Raw genomic sequence first — 21,179 nt, forward strand, 5'->3', positions numbered from 1 at the left:
TCCTAAATATCACAGTACATCTTCAAGATGGTACCATATCATCGGTATATCTTCAAGATGGTACCATATCATCCAGCATATCTTCAAGATGGTACCATGTCATCCGGTATATCTTCAAGATGGTACCATATCATCTGGTATATCTTCAAGATGGTACCATATCACCCTGCATATCCTTCTGTGCTTCCAGTGGTCTCCACACTTCTATGGTCCACAATATGTTTGTTATGAATCCACGCCACTGTGTTATTTTTTTCACTGTGTTATTTTTAAGTAGCAGTTTTCTTTTATAGAAATAAATAAAAACATTGCATGCCTTACTCACGACATCTCCATTTACAGTGCATCTTATTCCTCAGTGTCTCCTGAACTCTGTCATCTTCCTTCTGCCAGAGGGGCCCCCTTAGCATCTTCAGTAGTGTCTGTGTACCAGAGGTAATTTCGGGCTTGTACATCTGACAGAGTTTTGATTTTTGCCTTTGCTTTTGAAATGTTTGTCTGGGTATAGCATTCTAGGTCGGGCTTCCCCTGAGTGTCTGGGGATACAGCTCTGTCATTTTCCAACGCTGAGAATTGTGTCCTTGTTCGTTTCTTTGTCCTGTGGTCTGTGACGTCTTTTCCCCTCTGTCAGTTTTTCTCCTGGTGAGAGTGTCCAGGCAGTTCATCTGCAGAGCGCACTGCAGTCCCTTCAGTTGTTTGGCCTTTGGGTCAGCAGTTGGGTTTGAGGAATTTTCCAGCTGCTAGAGAATCTACTAACCCATCTGTGAGTCTGTCCTGGATATCTTATTTTTCTTGGTAGCCATAACTCTTAGTGGCCATTAAGGCGTCAGCCCTGGAACCCACAGTGCCGGCTTTATTTCCTATCTCAGAGGAACGCCATCCTCTGTGCTCACTGTCCAGAGTCCTGTGTCATGTGCACTCTCGTATCTTAAAGGGTTTTTTTTTTTTTTTAGATTTATTTATTTTGATTTTATGTACATGAATGTTTTGCCTCTGTGCATGTATGGTGCCCACGTGAGTGCTTGTTGGGTCCCCTGTAACTGGGGCTGTGGGTGGTTGTGAGCTACTGTGTGGGTGCTGAGACTCGAACCCAGGTCCTCTGTAAGAACATGGGTGCTTTTAACTACTCAGCCATCTCCCCGGCCCCATTTTCTAATATTTAGTGGTTGCAGCAGTAAGGCAGTCCTGATGTGAAGCTGTTTCCCCACCATTGCCAGAAATGTCACTCTTGCTTGTATTTTAAAGCAGTCTTGGTGCTGGAGAGATGGCTCAGTGGTTAGAAGCAGGTAGCGCTCTTCTGGAGGACTCAGGTTCAGGTCTCAGCACCCACATCAGGTGACACACAAACATCTGTAACTCCAGATTGAGGGCATCGCTGCCTTCCTTGAGCCTCTATAGGCATACATACATACATGGCTCGCACATCAATAAAATAAATAGCTTGGGATGGCTGGACATGACCTTTAATCCCAGACAGATCTGGGGCAGAGGCAGACAGACTTCTGTGAGTTCAAGTCTAGCCTGGTGTGTATACATAGCACGCATGCACATACACACACACACACACATACATGCACACACACAGCACAGAACAAAAGTCTAGTCTGAGGTACATAGAATGTTCTAGACAGCCAGAGATACATAGTAAGACCCTGTCATAAATATATATATATATATTTGTGTGTGAGGACCAGAACTGGGGCCCACAGAATGCACATAAACACCGGATCAGTGTGGCAGCCCACCTGCCATTATGAGGTAGAGATGGGGCCTCAGAGTGAGCTGCTTAGCCAAACTAGCTGTGTCCGAGAACTCTGGATTCAGTTGCAAACTCTGCCTCACTGAATAAGCTGGAGCACAATCAAGGGAGACTCCCTACATCAACACTGCGCCTCCACACCCACACAAATGCAAGTGCAAGTGCACACACGCGTGCACGGACACACATATGAGCAGCTATGCACATACCACATGCACACACGGGGGGTGGGGGGGGAGAAACCACTGTGATCAGCCTGGCTGGGGTTCTTGAGGAAAATGACTCGTCTTGAGCACTCACTGAATAGCGACGTGAAACAGGGTGACCCGGAGTCGGTTTGATTGACTGTAGGTTGCTGCGGACAGCTGAGAACCGGAAGATGATAGAGGGGCTGATTGTCGTTGATTATCTGTGTAGAATGGTAGTTCTCAACCTCAGCTACACGTTGAATCACCTGGGAGATCTAGAGGGGGGGAAAAAAAACTTGATTCAGCTCCACCCAAGAAATTATGATTTAATTTGCCTGGCATCAGGCCTAGATGTCAGGGCTTTTGGAAGCTCAAGTGATTTTGATGAGCAGCCACGGTAAGGAGCCACTGATGAAGGGCCGGGCTCAAGCGTCCACAGTCACCCTTAATCCCCGTCCTGTCTTTCTCCTTTCTTCATGGCCTCCCTCCCCCAGCAAAGTCCAGGTCCTCTATGGGGGGACAGACCTCTTCGACTATGAGGTACGCCGGACCTTCAATAACGACATGCTTCTTGCCTTCATAAGCAGCAGCTGCATCGCTGCCCTTGTCTACATCCTGACCTCCTGCTCAGGTATGGCATCTCCGAAGGCTCGCGAGAGCCGGCGCCTTCCCGCCCTGCGGCACACACCGGGCGTGTTCAAGGATGCCGGGATAGCCTGAAATCCAGCTCCTTAGAGCTGGGCCAAATGATGCTCAGACACCGTGGTAACTGCGATATTTTTAGACTGTTGTGCATCATTCAAGAGCCTACTTTGTAAACCATAGCAGCCGCCCTTTTGCCCGTAGCTCACCTCGAGTCACCTCCTCACACGCACTAGCTTCCTCTAACTGTTGCTTGTATGCAGGAGGCAAGTGCTCTTGCCCAAGTGAGCAGAGATAGAAAAGTGCACAAGACATGCAATCATCCATGCAGCCATGCAGTCATCCATGCAGCAAATGTTAATCGGGTGCTAAATAAATGCCCGATGTTCTGACTCACCAGGATCCAGTGGTGAACCAGTCATAGGTCCCGCACCATGGGACCTCTGGTCCCCCTCGGGCGACGCACAATATAAAACACGATTCTCTCCCTGTATGCGAGGTTAGTGGGACTTGGAAGAACTTCCGTGGGCATCCTGACCTCAGATGATTTCGACTGCCACACAGGCCTCCTGTCCAGTCCCTTCTCTGGGAACGAAAGGTTTCAAATTCTGCATTGTTCCTTCGTATGCCCGGGAGCAGACAGGGTGGTGCAGGGAGCTCAGGATGAGGGGCTGAGGTCAGGGTTACTGTAGAGGAGAAGCTCTGTGTTTTGCTAAGACCCTCCCCATGGTGCCTTGTTCTCCTTGCCCTGCCCAGTGTTCCTGTCCTTCTTTGGGATTGCGAGCATCGGTCTCAGCTGCCTGGTGGCGCTCTTTCTCTACCATGTGGTCTTTGGCATCCAATACTTGGGCATCCTCAATGGAGTGGCCGCCTTTGTGATTGTGGGTATCGGTGAGTTGTCTCCCAGACACGGCAGGAAGCTCCCACTTGAGAACTCAGTCCCTTCCCCCAAGAAGGCATTCTGGGTGATGACGAAGAAACTTAAGCTTTGCAAGAGGGGTGGGTGGGGCCAGGAAGCTTGATGGATGGGGCTTGAACTTAGCGTGGCCACGGAGCCTGGTAGGTGGGACTTGAGATTTTGTGGTTGGGTCTTGGAGACATTTAGTGGAGCCAAAGTGCATGCTGGGTGATGTTTGGCCACAGTGGGTGGGGCTTGGAGAGGCTGGGTGAGACCGCGATGTTTGGTGGGTGGGGCTTGAAGACTTAGTGAGTGGGGCTTGGAGATGCTAGGTGCAAACCAAACGTCTGGTGGGTGGGGCTTGACCTCAGTCAAATGGCCTCATTAAGCCAGAGATGAGCCACCTGGCACCTGACCTCAGGCTCACAGAAGTGGGACCTGAGCTGAACTGGCCCCTGGCCTGTCCTTCCTGCAGGTGTGGACGATGTCTTTGTATTCATCAACACATACCGCCAGGCCACCCACCTGGAAGACCCCCAATTGCGGATGATCCACACCATCCAGACGGCAGGCAAGGCCACCTTCTTCACCTCGCTGACCACTGCCGCTGCCTATGCTGCCAACGTCTTCTCCCAGGTTCGAAGCCTACCCGAGGTCCTTGTCTCGGCTTCCCATCCGCCTACACGTGGGTGGCTCCTGACCCCAGCACCTTCATCTTAAGGTCCTTGCTGTGACTCTGCAGTGCGTTTGTGACTAACATTTGGGGCAGTTACAGCAGTCCAGTTAGTGAACATACGCTTTGACTGACCTGGGGCACCACGGTTTCTAAACCTCTTTACCATTTGATCTGAACAGCTCAAGATAAAAGTGTCACTGTCTCTGTCTTCCTAGCACAGAAACTGGGGCCCAGAAAGGTAAAGGGACTCTATCGTGGTGACACATCTGTAAACGGTGAGCCCAGCAGTCTCCTCACCCCAGGCCTGAGCTTTTCATACTTCTTCATGCCCCATTTTGATCTCTTGTACAGTCCATCTGTCTGTCTTCCTCTCTCCCTCCCTCTGCCTCTCTTACCTCTCTCCCCACCCCTCCCCCTCTCTCCCACTCCCACTTCTGTATTCATGAGTGGGTCTCTGCGTGCCTAGGACCGCATCTTCGAGAGACTTTGTGATCTGGCTGCATAACTCATACAAACCTTTCTGGGCCTCAGTTTCTCCATGGATTATTCTGGGTTTGAGATGAGCAGATGGTGAAGTGATTTTCCAAACTTGAGGTCTGCCTGCTGGTTGGGGAGAGTTTCCTCCAAATGCCACAGCCCTGGGCAGGTCCCTGTGAGATTCCTGGGGCTCCCTCCTTCCCCTGTTGGGTACCGTCCTTTCCTTCCTCTTGTTTTGTGTGATGTGTCTTTGGTGATGGCCACTACTGTGTAATGTAATGGCCATTACTGTGGCTGTTCCCAGATGACTGCAGGTAGACCAGAGCCTCTGCCCTCAGGTGGAGCAAGAGCTTCCTCAGCTGCTGTGTCCAGCACAGCTTCTGGTGTCCTCCAGGCCCAGTGCTGATGTCCTGTAAACTGTTCCTACTTCAGTCTGAAGAGTGCCAGCTTTCTAGTTTGTCTTCAGACACAGAGACACCCAAACCTCACCGTGCCCTGTCCTCACTGTCTCCTGGCTACAGATCCCAGCTGTGCATGACTTCGGCTTGTTCATGTCCCTCATTGTGACCTGCTGCTGGCTGGCTGTGCTGTTCACCATGCCTGCGGCCCTGGGCCTCTGGAGCCTCTACATGGCACCCCTGGAGAGCTCCTGCCAGAGCAGGTGGGCGGCCTTCACCCTTCACTTCCTGAGTGGCCACAACACCCAGCCCTCTCTCTCCAAACCCTCTAGGGTTCTTGTGTGCCTAGTTCTAAGCTAGGCAGGGGGAAGGGAAGCTCTTGTCCGGCAGCAGTGTGTAGACGCGTGTGAACAGGCGGTGGGCACACTTACACACATCTTTAAAACCACCATGTTCTTACTGTGCATTTTATGCAGGACCCTAACCTAGGGCATCATAGGGCAGCTATCTCACTTCCTGTGATCCCTTGTGTCCCCAGAGAAGGAGTTGCAGCTAAGGGTAGATGGCTCCAGAAGAAATTCGGCCCTGGCTCTCGTAGTCAGTGGTGCCTCTCCCGCCAGTCAGGAGCAGCCGTTTGCTGTCTGGCCTTGTGCCATTTCCTTGCCCCCCTCTTCTCTGGGTGCCCTGACTCCTAGCCTCATGCCTGGCCACTGCCCTCCATAGCTGCCACCAGAAGTGCGGACGCAAGAGCTCCTTGCATTTTCCTGGGGACCTGTTCACGGCTCCAGAGCGGGCTGGGGGCGGCCCTGCTCAGGGCCCCCTCCCCTACCTGGATGATGACATCCCCTTGCTGAGTGTCGAGGATGAGCCAGGTGAGAGCTGGCTGGCCTGGGTGGGGAGGGCCTCTAGAGGGAGGTCCAAAGAGAGGCTGGCCCCAAGGGACCCAGGCCCCAAGTCCAGTGAAGACCCTCACCTAGCACATGGGTTTTGCCCGTGCAGGTGTGGGCGGGGCAGGCTGTGGCTCAGACTTTGACTGGCTGCCATTTTGCCTGGCAGTGTCTCTAGAGCTGGAAGATGTATCACTGGTCTCTGTGCACTGTGAGGGTCTGCAGCCCACCCCTGATGGGAACAGCAGGGGCCAGCTCCTCGCCCAGCTGCAGGACCTCCTGCACCGCTGGGTCTTATGGGCAGCTGTCAAGAGCCGCTGGGTGATCGTAGGTGAGTGTGCCCCAATCCCTTTCCTGAAGGCAGACACACCCACATACCCCACACCCCACAGCCAACAAGCATGGGGAGTGGAGTAGCTCTCAGAAGTCTGAGCAGGCCTCTTCTCTGCCTTCATGGGTAGGCCGCCCCTGGCCCTCCTCAGCCTCTGCCTGCAAGCAGCCATGTGCCAGTGAGAGAGTAGGAGTACTCATGCTTGGCCCTGGAGTAGACTGGCTGGCTGACTTTGAACCCCAGTTCTACCCTCTGCCCTTGGCTGTGCCAGCCAGTCCAACACTTGAGTTCTTGTTCTATAAATGAGGGTGGTAGCACTGTCTGGGGCCAGGGCATAGCTCAGCACATACCAGGCCTAGGTCTGTCTCTCTACCACCAAAAACAAATAAGGGTCCAGGAAGACGACGGTAAGGAGTTTGGCCTGGTGTGGGGCTTGCCAAGGGCTCAGAACTACTGATCAGAACTACTGCAGTCAAACAGAAGTGTCCTCTTCAGGGACAGCCAGATACTTTGAGACACTAGCTAGCCCGTGTGGAGGAGCTTACAGCCAGGCTCCAGCAACTCCACAAACACAGTTGCTATCCCTGCCTCTGGTGGGGCTATCTCCTGCCTCCTCTTCTTCCTCTTCCTCCCACTCCTCCCCTGTTCTTCTCCTCTCCCTCTTCCTCCCTCTCCTCTTCTCCCTCTTCCTCCTGCTCCTCCTCTCCTTCTCCCTCTCCTCTCCTCCTCCCCCTCCTCCTCCCCCCTGCTCTCCTCCCTCCCTCTCTCCTCCCCTGCTCTCCACACAGGGCATTCTCTCACAAGGCACTTCCCCACAGGGCTTTTTGCCTCCATCCTTATCCTGTCCCTGGTGTTCGCCAGCCGGCTCCGCCCCGCCAGCCGAGCCCCGCTGCTCTTCCGGCCCGACACCAACATTCAGGTGCTGCTGGACCTCAAGTACAACCTGAGCGCCGAGGGAATATCCTGCATCACCTGCTCAGGTGAGGATCCCCCGGCTGACCCCTCCCTCTGTGGCGGCTGAGGCCACTGCTGGCCTGAGAGATTGCAGAGGTGCAATGAGAGGGAGGGTGGGACATCCTGGGCTCAGGGACTCCAGGCTACAGAGTCAGGGACTCGCTGTTAAAGTAGCAGATGGGAACCTTTGTGGAGGAAAGATTTGGTGCTCTGTGGGCATGTATACCCTGGAAGGCTGCCCGGAGGAGGTGTCTAAGCAGATACTTTTTTAAAAATGAGAGTCATCAAATGAATAGAGCTTGGGAGGGAAAGAGTAGGTTAGACCCAAAGGGGGTATGGGAAGAGTAGGCTAGACTCAAAGAGGGAGGTCAGTCAGGCCAGGCTACAAGGAAGGAGGGTTCTAGGCTAAGGGCTGTGGCACTGATTGGGAGGGGGAGAGCCAAGACTGAGGGGAGGGTTGCAGGAGCTGAGACTAGTCCGTTGATGGGAGGATCAGGGTTCTGGGGATTTGGGGTTGGTGGACCAGATGGGGATGAGCAGGAGGCTGGCACCATCTCTACAGTCAGGGAAGAGCTAAGGAGTCACAGTTTGGGGAGTGATTTAATACCTAAAGGATGCTGACAGGGCAGGTGTTGAGGGGAGCAAAAGGGGCAGGGGGAGTGGCTTTCAAGGTCTAAGCCCTTAGGGCAGGGAGAGTGGGGGCGGAGCAAAGGTGGACGGGGTCAAAACGCTCCAATGGGTAGAAAGGGAAAGAGACAAGGCTTAACTGAATGCCTGCAGCTGGAGAGGAGCCCCGCTGCCACTGCCACTGCCACTGCCGCTGCCCGTAATTACCTTCACTTAATCAGGGCGTTGTTCCCATTAACCCAGCCTTCCCTGGGTCACAGCAGGAGCTGAATGCATAACAGACTGGAGCTCTGACAGGTACCCAGAGCCTTGCTCATAGACAGCCCAGCTCAGCCCACAGGTCTCCACTGGGGCTACCCCTGTTCACATCACACACTCCCAGGGACTCCCTGCCTGTCCCCTGCCACCTCCCAGAGCAGCCACCTGTAGGAGAGCCACCTCACCCCTGTACCTGTAATGCACTCTGAACGCCCCTTTCAGGAAGACCTTTGGTGTGGCAGCAAAGAGGGTGGTCTCTCCTGGATGCCCCTCACTTCCTGGTCCCTGCAGTCCCTGGTTCTCAAAACCACAGCTCTGTCCTCTGCTGATGAGGCTGAGGCTGAGGCTGATAACCCTTAGGGATGGCTATGAGGACTGCTATTTTAAAGTGTGATGTTTCTCTCGGTTAGAGAAAAACTTCACCTGTAGCGCTTCAACAAGGCAGCCATTATGCAACCTTACCCTCACCAGATAGAACTGGGAAAGACACAGAGGGCACATGGGGACATCGCTGTATGTCCCCCTCCAGATGGAGACATAATAAACATTCAGTGTGTTCCTTGGTTTTGCTGAGTCTCCTTCAAACCACAGGTATCCACTCCCTCCAGCCTCTGGTCCTTCGTAGATCCTAGCCTAACCTCCTTGCTTACCAGGCATGGCCAGAGAGCTACCAATGTCCCTGACAGTGGGGCCGTGGGGGCAGGTCTGTTCCAGGAGAAGCCCCACAGCCTGCAGAACAATGTCAGAACATCCCTGGAGAAGAAGAAGCGAGGTTCCGGGGTTTCCTGGGCCAGCCGGCCTGAGACCACTGCACAGGGTGAGTGGGGCAGGGTCCGCAGATGCACCCAGGTGCTCTCGTGTCTGACTCTGCGTGGAGAGCAGGTCACATCTAGAGCCTGTACTCCCGTGGGAACAAGAACCTGTGTCCTTAGGTCAGCTAAGGGGTAGCATGTGTATACTTCAGAACCCCCATATCACCTCAGCCGCCCACCCTGACTAGAACTCCAGGCTTCTACCTACCGCAGCTTCCATGAGCCTGCTCTGGTCACCATCCTGAGAGCCAGTGTGGGGGTGTCCTGAGCCTTGGCTCACCTCTCCTGGGGTCTCCATTAGAAAGATTGCTGGGACAAATGTACGAAGGGAGGTAACCCCAGTGGACAATGACATTTGACCCTGTCACCCCACGGTATGGTCACCATGTCATTAACAGACCTAGCACCACCCTTCATGCTATCCCATTGATAGCAACACTACCCTACTCCATTGCTGGTATCTTTACCATCATGGGTGTGACTCCATCTGTGACTGCTAGCACCTCCCACCATCTGGCGCTAACTACCCCGCCCTGTCATTGTCACCTGCCACCATCACTGCCACCTCCCCCCATCTTATCCTTTCTAGTACAGTGGGACAGCATCAACACCTGAGGTTGAGCCCAAGACCAGTTCTCAGCTCCTCAGCCGACAGAGCTGAGGTGTGCTCCTGTTGCATCCTGAGGCTGTTACGGTCACTGTCCTCTCCTCTTTCGTCCCTTGCTTACCCTCAGAGTCTATGAGCACCGTGTACATCTCCAAAGTGAAGAGTAAAGGCCACCCAGCTGTCTACAGGCTATCCCTCAATGCCAGCCTACCAGCGCCCTGGCAAGCTGTGTCCCCTGGAGATGGAGAGGTGCCATCCTTCCAGGTGAGCCCAGGCTGTCATGAAGTAAGTTACTGAGGAGGGGCCATTGGTACCATACTGGTGGATACTGGCCATATAGGCAGGGAGCAGGGCCCTTGAGGATGGAGGTGTTCTAGGCACATGAGGGCCTGCCATAGCAGTCAGATGTACGGCGGGGTCTGCAGACAGAGCTGGGTTTGAGTCCTAGCTCTGCCTTGTGTAACCTGGATGTTGTTGGGCAGGTGATTAGTCTCTCTGAGCCTCGATTTCCTGATCTATGAAATGGGGATATGAGACATTTGTTGGTTGTACACGGAACAAAAGCTCTGTACCACCTGACAGTGGAAGGCAATAATGGCCCACAATGACAGCCCATAGTTCATTCTATAACAAAGAGATTGCCCAGAAGACAGCTTCCCATGGATACACCCAGATTCAGTGTACCCCTCAACAGGATCATTCCTGTTCCTTTAACACTTCCCACCATCCAGATGACAGGCACAGAGGAACCTAATTGGTCAAATTTGTCCTCCCCACCACAAATGCCACCCCTCCCTCCACAGCCCTACCTGGCGTCCCTTCTCAGGATGCCCTTCTCCCTGCCACGTTTCTCACCTGAAGGTCCTGTCTGACTGAATCTGGCCCAGCCAGAATCTGACACCATCCCCACTGCCAACTCCACAAGGGCAAGGCCTCACCCATCCTGCCTAGGCTCAGTCCTTAGATCCAGGCACAGAGCCTGTCCCAAGAAGACACCTAGTATCTTAGTTTTTCTCTTGTTATGATAAAAAAAACTACCCCTGATTTAAAAAAAAAAACAACTTAGGGAAGAAAGAGATTTACTTCAGTTTATAGTTAATTCTAGGTCATAGTTCATCACTGTGGGGAAATCAAGGAAAGAACTTCAGACAGCCAGTTCCATCACACCCACAGTAAAGAACAGAGAGAAATAAACGCATCCGTGCTTGCTTGCCTGTGCTTAGCTCTATTTCTCCATTCTTAGACAGTTCAGGAGCCCCTGAATAGGGAATGGTACCGCCCACAGTGGGCTGGGTCTTCCCACATCAGTTAACTTGAGACATCTTCCAAGGACATGCCCATAGGCCAACCCAGTGTCGACAGTCCTTCATTTAGACTCTCTTTTCAGATGACTTTTGGTTATATCAAATCAACAGTGAAGGCTAGCCCATTGGTAAAGAAATAAGGTTCAGAGAGAAAGGGGGTGAAGGGAGAGAGGAAAAGTTGTCCACTTTCAAGTTCAGATCTAAACCTCTGAGCTCTGGGGACCAGGACAGGGTGGGGCATAGGTCAGGGAGGGAGGGGACAGACCTTGAGGCTGGGCAGGCCGAGGCAGCCTCCCCGAGTCACGTGTCTTGTCTCTGTCAACCCACTGCTTAGGTATATAGAGCGCCTTTTGGTGACTTCACCAAGAAGCTGACCGCTTGTATGTCTACAGTAGGGCTGCTCCAGGCGGCGAGCCCCTCCCGCAAGTGGATGGTGACGGCCTTGGCCTGCGATGCCAGGAGGGGCTGGAAGTTTGACTTCAGCTTTTACGTGGCCACCAAGGAGCATCAGCACACTCGGTAAGAGCCGTGCAGACGTGGCGCCCAGGCCACCATGGCTTCGCTTCACCTCTCTGTCTAGGAGTGGGGACACTGGCAAAGATGACTGGCCCGCAATCCCTACTCTAGTTTGCCACTTTTCCTGTCAGCTCTGCAGGGTCGCTATGACCAGCTGGATCTACCTCATGGCCTTGGCAGCCATCTTCTGTACCCAGAACATTCTCCTCATGTCCTGGAGCCTTATGTCTCTGAGTTCAAGTTTCTAGCCTAACGCCGCCTCCCGGGGGAGGCTGTCCCCGTCCCATGCCCCATCCTACACCACCCCATTCAGACTCTCCATGCAGTACCTGTTGCTGGTTTTGTCCCCTGTTGCCACCTGCAGTCACGTGGGTCTGTCATGTGACCACTCCAGCCTCAGTGCTGTGTCCCTCAGGGCACACTGAAGGACCATTCAGGCTGCACTTCGTGTGGTGTTTGTCACGTAACAGGCTCTCAGTAGGTCTCTGCTGGCTGGTTGATTGTGTGTCCCTTTTCTAGATCGTCGGGGGAGTGGCATAGGTTGTCTCTGTTGTAGTTTCTACTTCATTCTCAGTCTCTATCCCCTGGCATGCATGCAGGAAGTGACTCATTCTTGTTGAAAGTTCCATTCTCCACCTCTGAGGTCCCAAGTCCCCAGGGCAGTCTTGTCCCAGGCTTTACACCTTCTTGTTATGAACATAGCCTAATAAGGCTGCCTTGGCCCAAGTATCCAGCCATTCGTTTTACAAATGTGACCCAATGTGAGACTATGTGTCAGCATGCTAGGGTCAGGATGGGGTAACGAGCACCTCCCTGGGAGACAGGCAGCTACCAGGTGGCAGCATCTTCCTGGCCGACCAGGAATCACACTCAGGACAGGAACAGCTCAGCTCCCACTTCAGGAGGGCATCTCAATGCCAGGTCTGTACTGCGCGTGCTATCTGGAGACCGTGGTCTGACAAGGAACTGGTTTCCGGGCATTCAGCTTCCTGACCCCAACAGGTTAATTCCACTTGGAGTAGAAGGGTGAAGAGAGAAGGAGCAGGCAGTGAGGTGGCTCCAACTGGGTTCTTCCTACCTAAGCACCTCTATCTCAGGGTAGACTGTCTGCTCCGGAGCCCAGGGCCAGGCTTTGTTGGATATGTACAGCCATAGCCTGAGGCCTGGCAATTTCCCGGATGAACAGTCTAGAAGAACTAGAAGCCAGCGACAAACTCAAGGCGCCTTGAGTTCAGTGGGTCAGTGGGTCAATAGGTCAATAGGTCAGTAGGTTAATAGACTCTGGATGGGAGCCACTAAGGTTTGCCTTAGGTTCTTCCAGAACTCTGGGGGACAGTTTTAAAAGTGGACACTTGTGCTCCCCCTTCCCCCTTATGCCAGGGTGAGAGACAGAACCAGAGGGAAGAGCCTTGATCAGGGTCAGGTTGGTCTTGGCAGAGGCAGAACTAAAACAAGCATCCAGACCCCAGCTCTGGGCACCCTCTGCCCCTGTGCTGGGGGAGAGCTCACCCTTCCTGCCTCCACAGGAAGCTGTACTTCGCACAGTCTCATAAGCCCCCATTCCACGGGCGCCTGTGTGTGGCGCCACCTGGGTGCTTGCTCAGCTCCAGCCCTGATGGGCCCACCAAAGGCTTCTTCTATGTGCCTAGTGACAAAGGTACTTTGGGGACATCCCCGGGGAGAGGGGTCAAGGGGAGCCTCCAAAGCCTGGGCCCACCCTTAATGTTGGCTCTGATCCCCCTCCTGCAGTGCCCAAGGCCCGCATCTCTGCCACCTTTGGCTTCAACCCTTGTGTGAACACGGGCTGTGGGAAGCCTGCCGTGCGGCCGCTGGTGGATACAGGAGCCATGGTCTTCGTGGTGTTTGGCATCATCGGCATCAACCGCACCCAGCAGATGGACAACCACGTTATCGGGGACCCGGTATGGCCACTTTGGGCAGATGTGGAAGGTGACACCTGCAGCAGAAACTTGAGACCAGGCACCTGTGCATGGCCTGGCAGTCCAGTCCCTCACATACACTCTTGACTCCTACATAGCTCCTCCAGCCCACACAGGAACTCCACTCTGAGGGAGCATTGCTCCCCTGGAGGGGGCAAACTGACTGAGAATTACTCAGGAATATGGGTACATTTAGGGACCCACACGGACTGCCTCATCTTCACTGGGGGCTACAACAGATGAGAGGAATCCTGTGTGAGGTCTGTCTTCCTCGGGTGGGCTGTTGACATCACTGACCATGTATGACTGAAAGGCCTGACAGGTGTACTTACAGGGTCACTAGAGGTCGTACTCGGGTTGGGCACAGGCATGGCAGGTACATCCTGTCAAGGAACAAAAGGAAAAAGATGAAGCTTGTCTTTCCAGTCAGAGAGATACTGTCCACATTCAGAGCAGGGATGGGAGCCGGAGGAGGAGACAGGCAGGCATGCAAGATAGAGCTGGCCAGAAGCAAGGGAGAAAAGCATTAAATCTAGCTGAGAGGAAGAACGGAGGTGGGGGCAGGGGGTGAGCTATTACTGGAGCAGAGGTGCCAAAGGCTCTGAGCAAAAGGAGTCACTGGTACCCACATGAAGGTGTGACATGGTGGTAACACAGGACAAGGGAGCTGCTGCAGGGTCTGTCCCCCCACCGTGGGGGAAGGGGAGCCTGGGACTGAGTCCGGGACTCACTGAGCGCCCGGGCCGGTGTGTCTCCTTGGGAAAGGGCAGCGTCATCTACGACAGCAGCTTTGACCTCTTCAAAGAGATCGGGCACCTCTGTCGCCTCTGCAAGGCCATCGCGGGCAACTCGGAGCTGGTGAAGCCAGGCGGGGCCCAGTGCTTGCCGTCAGGTATGTGCGGCCTTGGCTTCGGACCGTGTGAGGTCACGGCCCACTTGATAGCGATAGATAGTATGTGCCTTGTGTTTGGGTGTCTGTACTGGAGTGTGCCCGTGCGTCACACGCCCATTTGCCCTGTGCAAACGTTTTCCAAATGTGCACCGACTTACAGGAGAATGCTGTCGGGAGTGGGGCGGCTAGTGAAATGTATAGGTTGCCTCCAGGGGGCGCTCTTCCAGAATGGAGGGCAAGTGGCTGGTCCAAAGGCTACTTGACTGCAGTGATCCAAAATGCCACTTTCCATCTCAGTGGCAAGTACGGGTTGTAGGTCTCTCAATGACAACTGCCCGGCGTTTGCAAACATACTGGAAGCATGAGAGGCAGGTGAGTGTGTGCATCCAGGTGTAATGTACGGGATTGACCGCTTTTCCTGCCGCAACCTCCTCTTGTTTCTCCCTACAGGGTACAGCATCTCTTCCTTCCTGCAGATGTTGCACCCCGAATGCAAGGAGCTGCCTGAGCCCAACCTGCTGCCAGGGCAGCTATCCCATGGGGCAGTGGGTGTCAAAGAGGGCCGTGTGCAGTGGATCTCCATGGCCTTTGAGTCGGTGAGCCTGGGGACCCTGTGTAGTGTGCTTACCTTGAAGATGTGTCCTCATGCATTCCTGTCCCTCAGCCCAGACCAGAGAGAGATACCCAGGCTTTGGCCGAGGTCATAGTTAGCAGTTGACAGTGTCAGGCACCACCCCATCTGACTGCGTGTCTTCATCCTTTCTAACACCCATAGGGATAAAGGAGGAGCAGGAGACTCTCCACGGTCACCTTCATGTTCCTGGCTCTGCCAAGAGAGATACGGAAACGTGTACACAGATGTGCACATTCTTATACACACACTTATATCCCCTGACCTGGCCTCTCTGAGACCTGGCACTTTAGGCTCGCAGGCTTGACAAAATGTTCTGCTGCCTCCCTGTGGAAACCAGGGGTCCAGCCTTTACCTGATCCTGGTGTGATTGATGTTGTGGATCAGATCCCCAGTTCCCTCTGACCTCTACAAAGCAGGATTTAAAAGCTTTTCCCTAGCTGGGCAGTGGTGGTGCACACCTTTAATCCCAGCACTCAGGAGGTAGAGGCAGGAGGATCTCTGGGTTCAAGGCCAACCTGGACTACAGATCGAGTTCCAGGACAGTCAGAGCTACACAGAAAAACTCTATCTTAAAAAACAAAAACAAAACAAACAAGCAAACAAAACCGCTGGAGAGATGGCTCAGCAGTTGAGAGCACTAGCTGCTCTTTCCGAGGTCCTGAGTTCAATCCCCAGCACCCACAATCATCTATAACCATAGTCTCATGGGATCAGATGACCTCTTATGGTGTACAGATAGATGATATACATGTAGATGAAGCATCATGTACATAAAATAAATAAATATCTTTTTAAAAGTGCTTTTTTAAAGCCTTCTCCTGCCTAGTGTGACTGTTATGGAGACACATGGAGACAACACACTTTATTGGAAGCGGCAGAAATAGAGACCAGGTGACAAGTTTAGGGGAGTGCCTGTTCTCAGGACCCCGATGCAGTCTCCCATGGTCTGTGTTACTTGTAGCACATGCCAAGAAGCCTCTGATCCAGGTCAGGTGGACTAGAGACCCCTAACCCAGTGAGGACAATCCCAGTTCTGCTGTGTGAAAGTTGCCTTTTTTTATTTTTGATAAAACTTAGTATCTATATCAGTTGGCTTTCCATTGCTGATACCAAAAAATAAAAAGAAGGAAGGAAGGAAGAAAAGATTTATTGCAGCTCACAGTTTCAAAGGGTTCAGGCCCTCATGGAGAGGAGAATGTAGCAGAGACTGGAGACCACGTCTCCATAGGCTAGGAAACAATGTGAAATGATGATGTCACCAGCTGTCTCCTTTTTGTTGTGCCTGGGACCCCAGTCTGTGGGATGATTCTTTCTCCCTCACTCAATACTTTCTAGAAACCTACACGTTTTCCTTGCTATCTCCTGGGTGTTTCTAACTATGATGCCATTAACAATACAGATAGTGTATTACAAGTCTACCCCTTGTCAACTTAATACCTAAATACATCAGTTTAAGCCATAATCTTTTACCCCTGGTGCCCTCAGAGGCTCGTGTCCTTCTCACAGTGAGGTCTTGACTTCAGAGTCTCCTCAGAGACTCAAGGGAAGCTCTTAGCAGTGAGCCCCTGTAAAATCAAAACAACAATTACAAGCTCTGTGACCTATACCTCTTTGCATCCTGCATTCATGCAAACCAGCACCACATTGATGATACCAAGGTCCAACACCAGCCCTTGGACTATGGCTTCGGTAGCCTCTGGTGCCCAGGTAGTTGAACTTGGGAAAACACTTCCTGGGTAACCCTGTGTTTGTCAAGGAAAAGTCTTTCGAGTGAGTAATCATTTTCATGCACTGGAGTCTACAGTGAGTGGAGTCTGATTCCTGAGATGGGCTTAAAGCTTTTCCTACTGTGCCTCTCTGGGTGTTTAATACTGCTAATGTACGTAGCAACCCTACGGCTTTCAACAGCTTCCTTTGTGAACAGACTGCGTATTTTTCCAAATCCTTCTGTTATGTTTTTGTTTGGTTGATCCTCCTTTTTACTGTAAACCCAGCTAAATGTGGGTAGCATTCAACGTGCCGCAGCTGCACTGTTATGCTGTCTTGAAACTTCCTCGGCCAAATTAATTAATCCATCACCTTTAAATGCATCCTCTCACAATGTTTTGAGACTGTCTTAATGTCATTTCCAGTTGCTGTTTGTCCTACTCAGAGTGTGTATATCTGCAGTGAAACACCAAGACCAAAAAGCAAGTTAGGGAAGAAAGGATTTATTTGGCTTACAATGGCACATCACTGCGCATAACTGAAGGAAGTCAGAACGGGAACTCAAAGCAGGCCGGAACTTGGAAGCAGGAGCTGATATAGAGGCCATGGAGGGGTGCTGCTTCCTGGCTTGCTCAGCCTGCTTTCTTATAGAAGTCAGAACCACTGTCTCAGGGATGGCACCACCTACAATGGGCTGGACCCTCCCCCATCAATCACTAATTAAGAAAATGCCCTCAGATGACTCTAGCCTGTATCAAGTTGACATAAGACTGTCCTACACACTGTTATACAATACTCTGACAACAACAACTCAAGAAAGGCTTTACTTTAGCTCACAATTCCAGGTTACAGCTCATCCTAATAAAGAAGTCATAATGACAAGAGCTTGAGACATCTGGTCAACCTGCACTTGCAGTCAGGAAGCAGAGAGCAACGAATGCATGCATGCTTGTCCTCAGCTTTCCACTCCTAAAAATGTATTATTGTTGTTATTTATTTATTTATTTATTTATTTATTGTATATGGTGTTTTCCCAGCATGTATATCTGTACACCACAAGTATTCAGTGCCCATAGGGGTCAGAAGAGGGCATCAGATGCTCTGGAACTGTAGTTACAGATGGTTGTGGACTACTGTGTGGGTGCTGGGAGTCAAACGCTGTTCCTCTGCAAGAGCAGCTAGTGCTGTTTTGTTTTTCCTTTTTTTCTTTTTTTGTTTTTTGTTTTGATTTTGGTTTTGGTGTTTTGAGACAGGGTTGCTCTGTGTAGCCCTGGCTGCCCTGGAACTTACTTTGTAGACTCAGAAATCCACCTGCCTCTGCCTCCCAAGTGCTGGGATTAAAGGTGTGCACCACCACTGCCCGGCTAGCAGCTGGTGCTCTTAACTGCCCAGCCATCTCTCCACCTCCTCAGCTCTACACTTAGACAGTTCAAACTTCTCTACTGAGATATTGGTACCACTTTCAGTGAGTAGGTCTTATCTCAATTAATGTACTCAAGATAATCCCCCCACAGACATGCCCCAGGCCCACCTGACATAGGCACCCCCTCACTGAGAATGTCTTATCAGGTGATTGTAGATTATTTCAAATTGACAATTTAAATCATCCATTACAGGGACATAGACAAGATGTATACAATGTTTTGTTGTTGTTATTTTGCCAGAATATAACATGAATGCACTCTAGTCTAATTCTAGTCTAATAGATTAGTAGTCTATTCTCAATTAGACCCTAGTCTAATTTTCTAGTTCCTTGCTCCCATCTGAAACATCAAGCACACATCCTTTACCACTCACATTGCTGTCTGCATTCTGATCTTCTAAAATGTCCCAGTAGGCTCTGGTTTGAGCATTCTAGAGTTTTTCTAGCCCATGGCTCTAAGCTCTCCCAAATTCCTCCTACAACCTCTAGGGACCTCGGCGCTGCATGGTCAAACTTAGTTACAGGAACAACCCCACTCCTGGTACCACTTTTCTGTATGATTGGTATTTTATTACTGTGACCTAAATGATTGACTGGGAGTAGGGAGGAAGAGGTTAGCCCACCATGGCTGAGACAATGTGGTAAAGCAGAGAGAGAATGTTCAAATTCTAACAGCACACTCTTTTAACATTTTATTCAATGTAGGACCCCAGCCTGTGGGATAGTACCGCTCACATCCAAAATGGGTCTTTTCCTCGCAATTACTCTGACTCCCTGAAAATGCCCTCAGCATATTCAGAGACATGTCTCAACAAATCCTTGTCGATTCTAAATCCAGTCAAGTTGACAACAGAGATTGGCCACCCCACATTTCAGCCATTTTGTGACATTAAAAAAAAAAAAATCGTTGGGCAGTGGTGGCACACACCTTTAATCCCAGCACTTGGGAGGCAGAGGCAGGTGGATTTCTGAGTTTGAGGCCAGCCTGGTCTACAGAGTGAGTCCAGGACAGGCAGGACTACACAGAGAAACCCTGTCTGGAAAAAAAAAAGAAAGAAAGAAAGAAAGAAAGAAAGAAAGAAAGAAAGAAAGAAAGAAAGAAAAATCATTGCCAACTGGGCATGGTGACACACACTCTTAATCCCAGCACTTGGAAAGCAGAGACTAGTAGATTTCTGTGAGTTCGAGACTAGCCTAGTCTATATAGGGAATTCCTGACCAGCCAGGATCTTGTAGTGAAGCCCTGTCTCAAAAAAGAAAGAAAAGTACATTGTCATTGTTGAGACCATCTGTCTGCAAAATGTCAGTCACCAAGTTCCTCCTACTGCAGGAATCCCAGCCCTTAGCAACCTCGTGTTACTTTATGCGTGTGCTTAACTACACTAAATATATCACACAAATAGAATCAAACAGGTTTGTCCTTTCCATGGGTATCAAGTTCTTCAAAGTCATCCATACTGTATCGTGCAGTGGAGCTGCCTTCCTTTTCTCAGGCTGGTGTCATAGTCATTATGAAATTAGAAAGGTTCCTGATCATCTCAACCAACCGCCATGGCATCCGCTGCCAAACTGACCCTCAGAGTGCTTGCACACATGCACGCACACACATACACACATACGCGCACACACGTACATCTGTGCATAGACATGCTGAGACTGTTTCATAGAAATAACCAAACTGAGTCAGTGAAGCTACAGAGAAGAAAATCCTAGGTCCCTTTTAGGGCTGTGCACTGTGGCCTGGCAGGCTGGCCAAGACCCTGTGTGCTTGCATCCTCCAGAGGCAGGCATCTGACTCAGATATGCTGAGAAAGTTTGTGAGGAAAGATATGTGAGGAAGTTTGGATGAGAGAGGTACTTAAGAGCCCAGAGGAGGCCCATCTTGAACAAAAAAAAAAAAAAAAAAAAAAAAAAAGGAAAGCTTCCCAGAAGAGATGGACCCAAGCTAGTCTTAGGGTCATGTGGAAGGGCTTGCTGAAGAGAGAGAGAGAGAGAGAGAGAGAGAGAGAAGCATATGAGAGCATGGAGTATTCTAAGACAGTATTACATTGAGAGAGCTCGTGACAGTGGATGGGATGGCTCAGCACCCACATCCTCACAGGGCACCCTCCACTGGCGACCACAGAGTAGCTGTCCTTAGGAGATGCAAAGCAGACCCACTAGTCTCACCAGCCTGTGTCCCCCGCAGACCACGTACAAGGGCAAGTCCTCCTTCCAGACTTACTCGGACTACTTGCGTTGGGAGAGCTTCCTCCGACAGCAGCTGCAGACCTTCCCTGAGGGCTCAGCCCTGCGCCGAGGCTTCCAGACCTGTGAGCACTGGAAGCAGATCTTCATGGAGATCATAGGTGGGTGTGAGCGTACCCCCTCCACCAGACCAGTGGTGGGCAGCCACACAGAGGCAGCTGCTCACATTGAGAGAACAGGATAGTCTGTCTGTGCAGCTCTTCTGTTACCCTGAGTCCTGGGTTGGAACCCTAGTGAATTGCCATGGGGTGGCCATTGACGAGAGGCCAGAGTGTGGGTTCTCTCCTGCTGCTTGCATCTGTCCATGTGTGATCTTGAATGCAGCCACTAGGGCCAGTGAGGTGGCTCTGTTGGTAAACGCACTTGCTGTGCCAGCCTGGTGGTGGTCCGAGTCAATCCCTCAATCCCATGATGGAGGAAGATAACTGGCTGCACAAAGTCCTCTGACCTCTACACGTGTGCTCTGGTGCATGGGCACATGCAAGCACGCATACGACAATAATTTTTAGAAAGTATCTCATGGCCCTTCCTGGGCCACCACTCTCTGGGGGTCATGTTTAGCTCCTTGAACTCTAAATAAAATTTACCTGTGTGCAGTCCACACCACAGCAGGGAGGCCACACACTTCAGGGTGGCCAAGCTGCTGTGACTGCCCCTTCCTTCAACTCTGGTAGCCTCTGTATTGGGGAAAAGGAGAGCTGCTGTCTCCTCACCCTGCGGCCCCTCATCCCCCTTCTCTCCTACTTTGCAGGGGTACAGAGTGCCCTGTACGGCCTGGTCCTTTCCCTGCTCATCTGTGTGGCTGCAGTGGCTGTGTTCACCACCCATGTCCTCCTTCTGCTGCCTGTGCTCCTGAGCATCCTAGGTATGTGTGCCCTGGGTGACGGTGCACCAGGGATGAGATCGTCCAGGACACACGGCAGGAGACGGCAGGCCGGGTGCGGGTGTGTTGTTGGTGGGACAAACAGTGGGCCAGGCTGGTGGGGGTGGGACCAGGTCTTC

At 51.7% G+C, this 21,179-nt stretch overlaps 1 protein-coding gene across 2 annotated transcripts in view; it reads left to right on the top strand.

Moving 5' to 3' along the window:
• The window catches only part of Disp3 (dispatched RND transporter family member 3), a 50,081-nt gene that overhangs the window by 26,097 nt on the left and 2,805 nt on the right, over positions 1–21,179 (top strand). For both annotated transcript variants that reach the window (XM_034504157.2, XM_076933748.1), the window contains 16 exons: positions 2,442–2,578; positions 3,346–3,480; positions 3,963–4,123; positions 5,162–5,301; positions 5,762–5,910; positions 6,095–6,256; positions 7,075–7,236; positions 8,799–8,912; positions 9,642–9,778; positions 11,153–11,337; positions 12,861–12,991; positions 13,084–13,256; positions 14,040–14,166; positions 14,617–14,762; positions 20,119–20,278; positions 20,929–21,042. In XM_034504157.2, the coding sequence (XP_034360048.1) occupies positions 2,442–2,578; positions 3,346–3,480; positions 3,963–4,123; positions 5,162–5,301; positions 5,762–5,910; positions 6,095–6,256; positions 7,075–7,236; positions 8,799–8,912; positions 9,642–9,778; positions 11,153–11,337; positions 12,861–12,991; positions 13,084–13,256; positions 14,040–14,166; positions 14,617–14,762; positions 20,119–20,278; positions 20,929–21,042 (2,333 nt within the window). The remainder of the gene's footprint in view (positions 1–2,441; positions 2,579–3,345; positions 3,481–3,962; positions 4,124–5,161; positions 5,302–5,761; positions 5,911–6,094; positions 6,257–7,074; positions 7,237–8,798; positions 8,913–9,641; positions 9,779–11,152; positions 11,338–12,860; positions 12,992–13,083; positions 13,257–14,039; positions 14,167–14,616; positions 14,763–20,118; positions 20,279–20,928; positions 21,043–21,179) is intronic.

The sequence above is a fragment of the Arvicanthis niloticus genome, chromosome 5 (genome assembly GCF_011762505.2).
Source record: "Arvicanthis niloticus isolate mArvNil1 chromosome 5, mArvNil1.pat.X, whole genome shotgun sequence".
Classification (NCBI taxonomy): Eukaryota; Metazoa; Chordata; class Mammalia; order Rodentia; family Muridae; genus Arvicanthis; species Arvicanthis niloticus.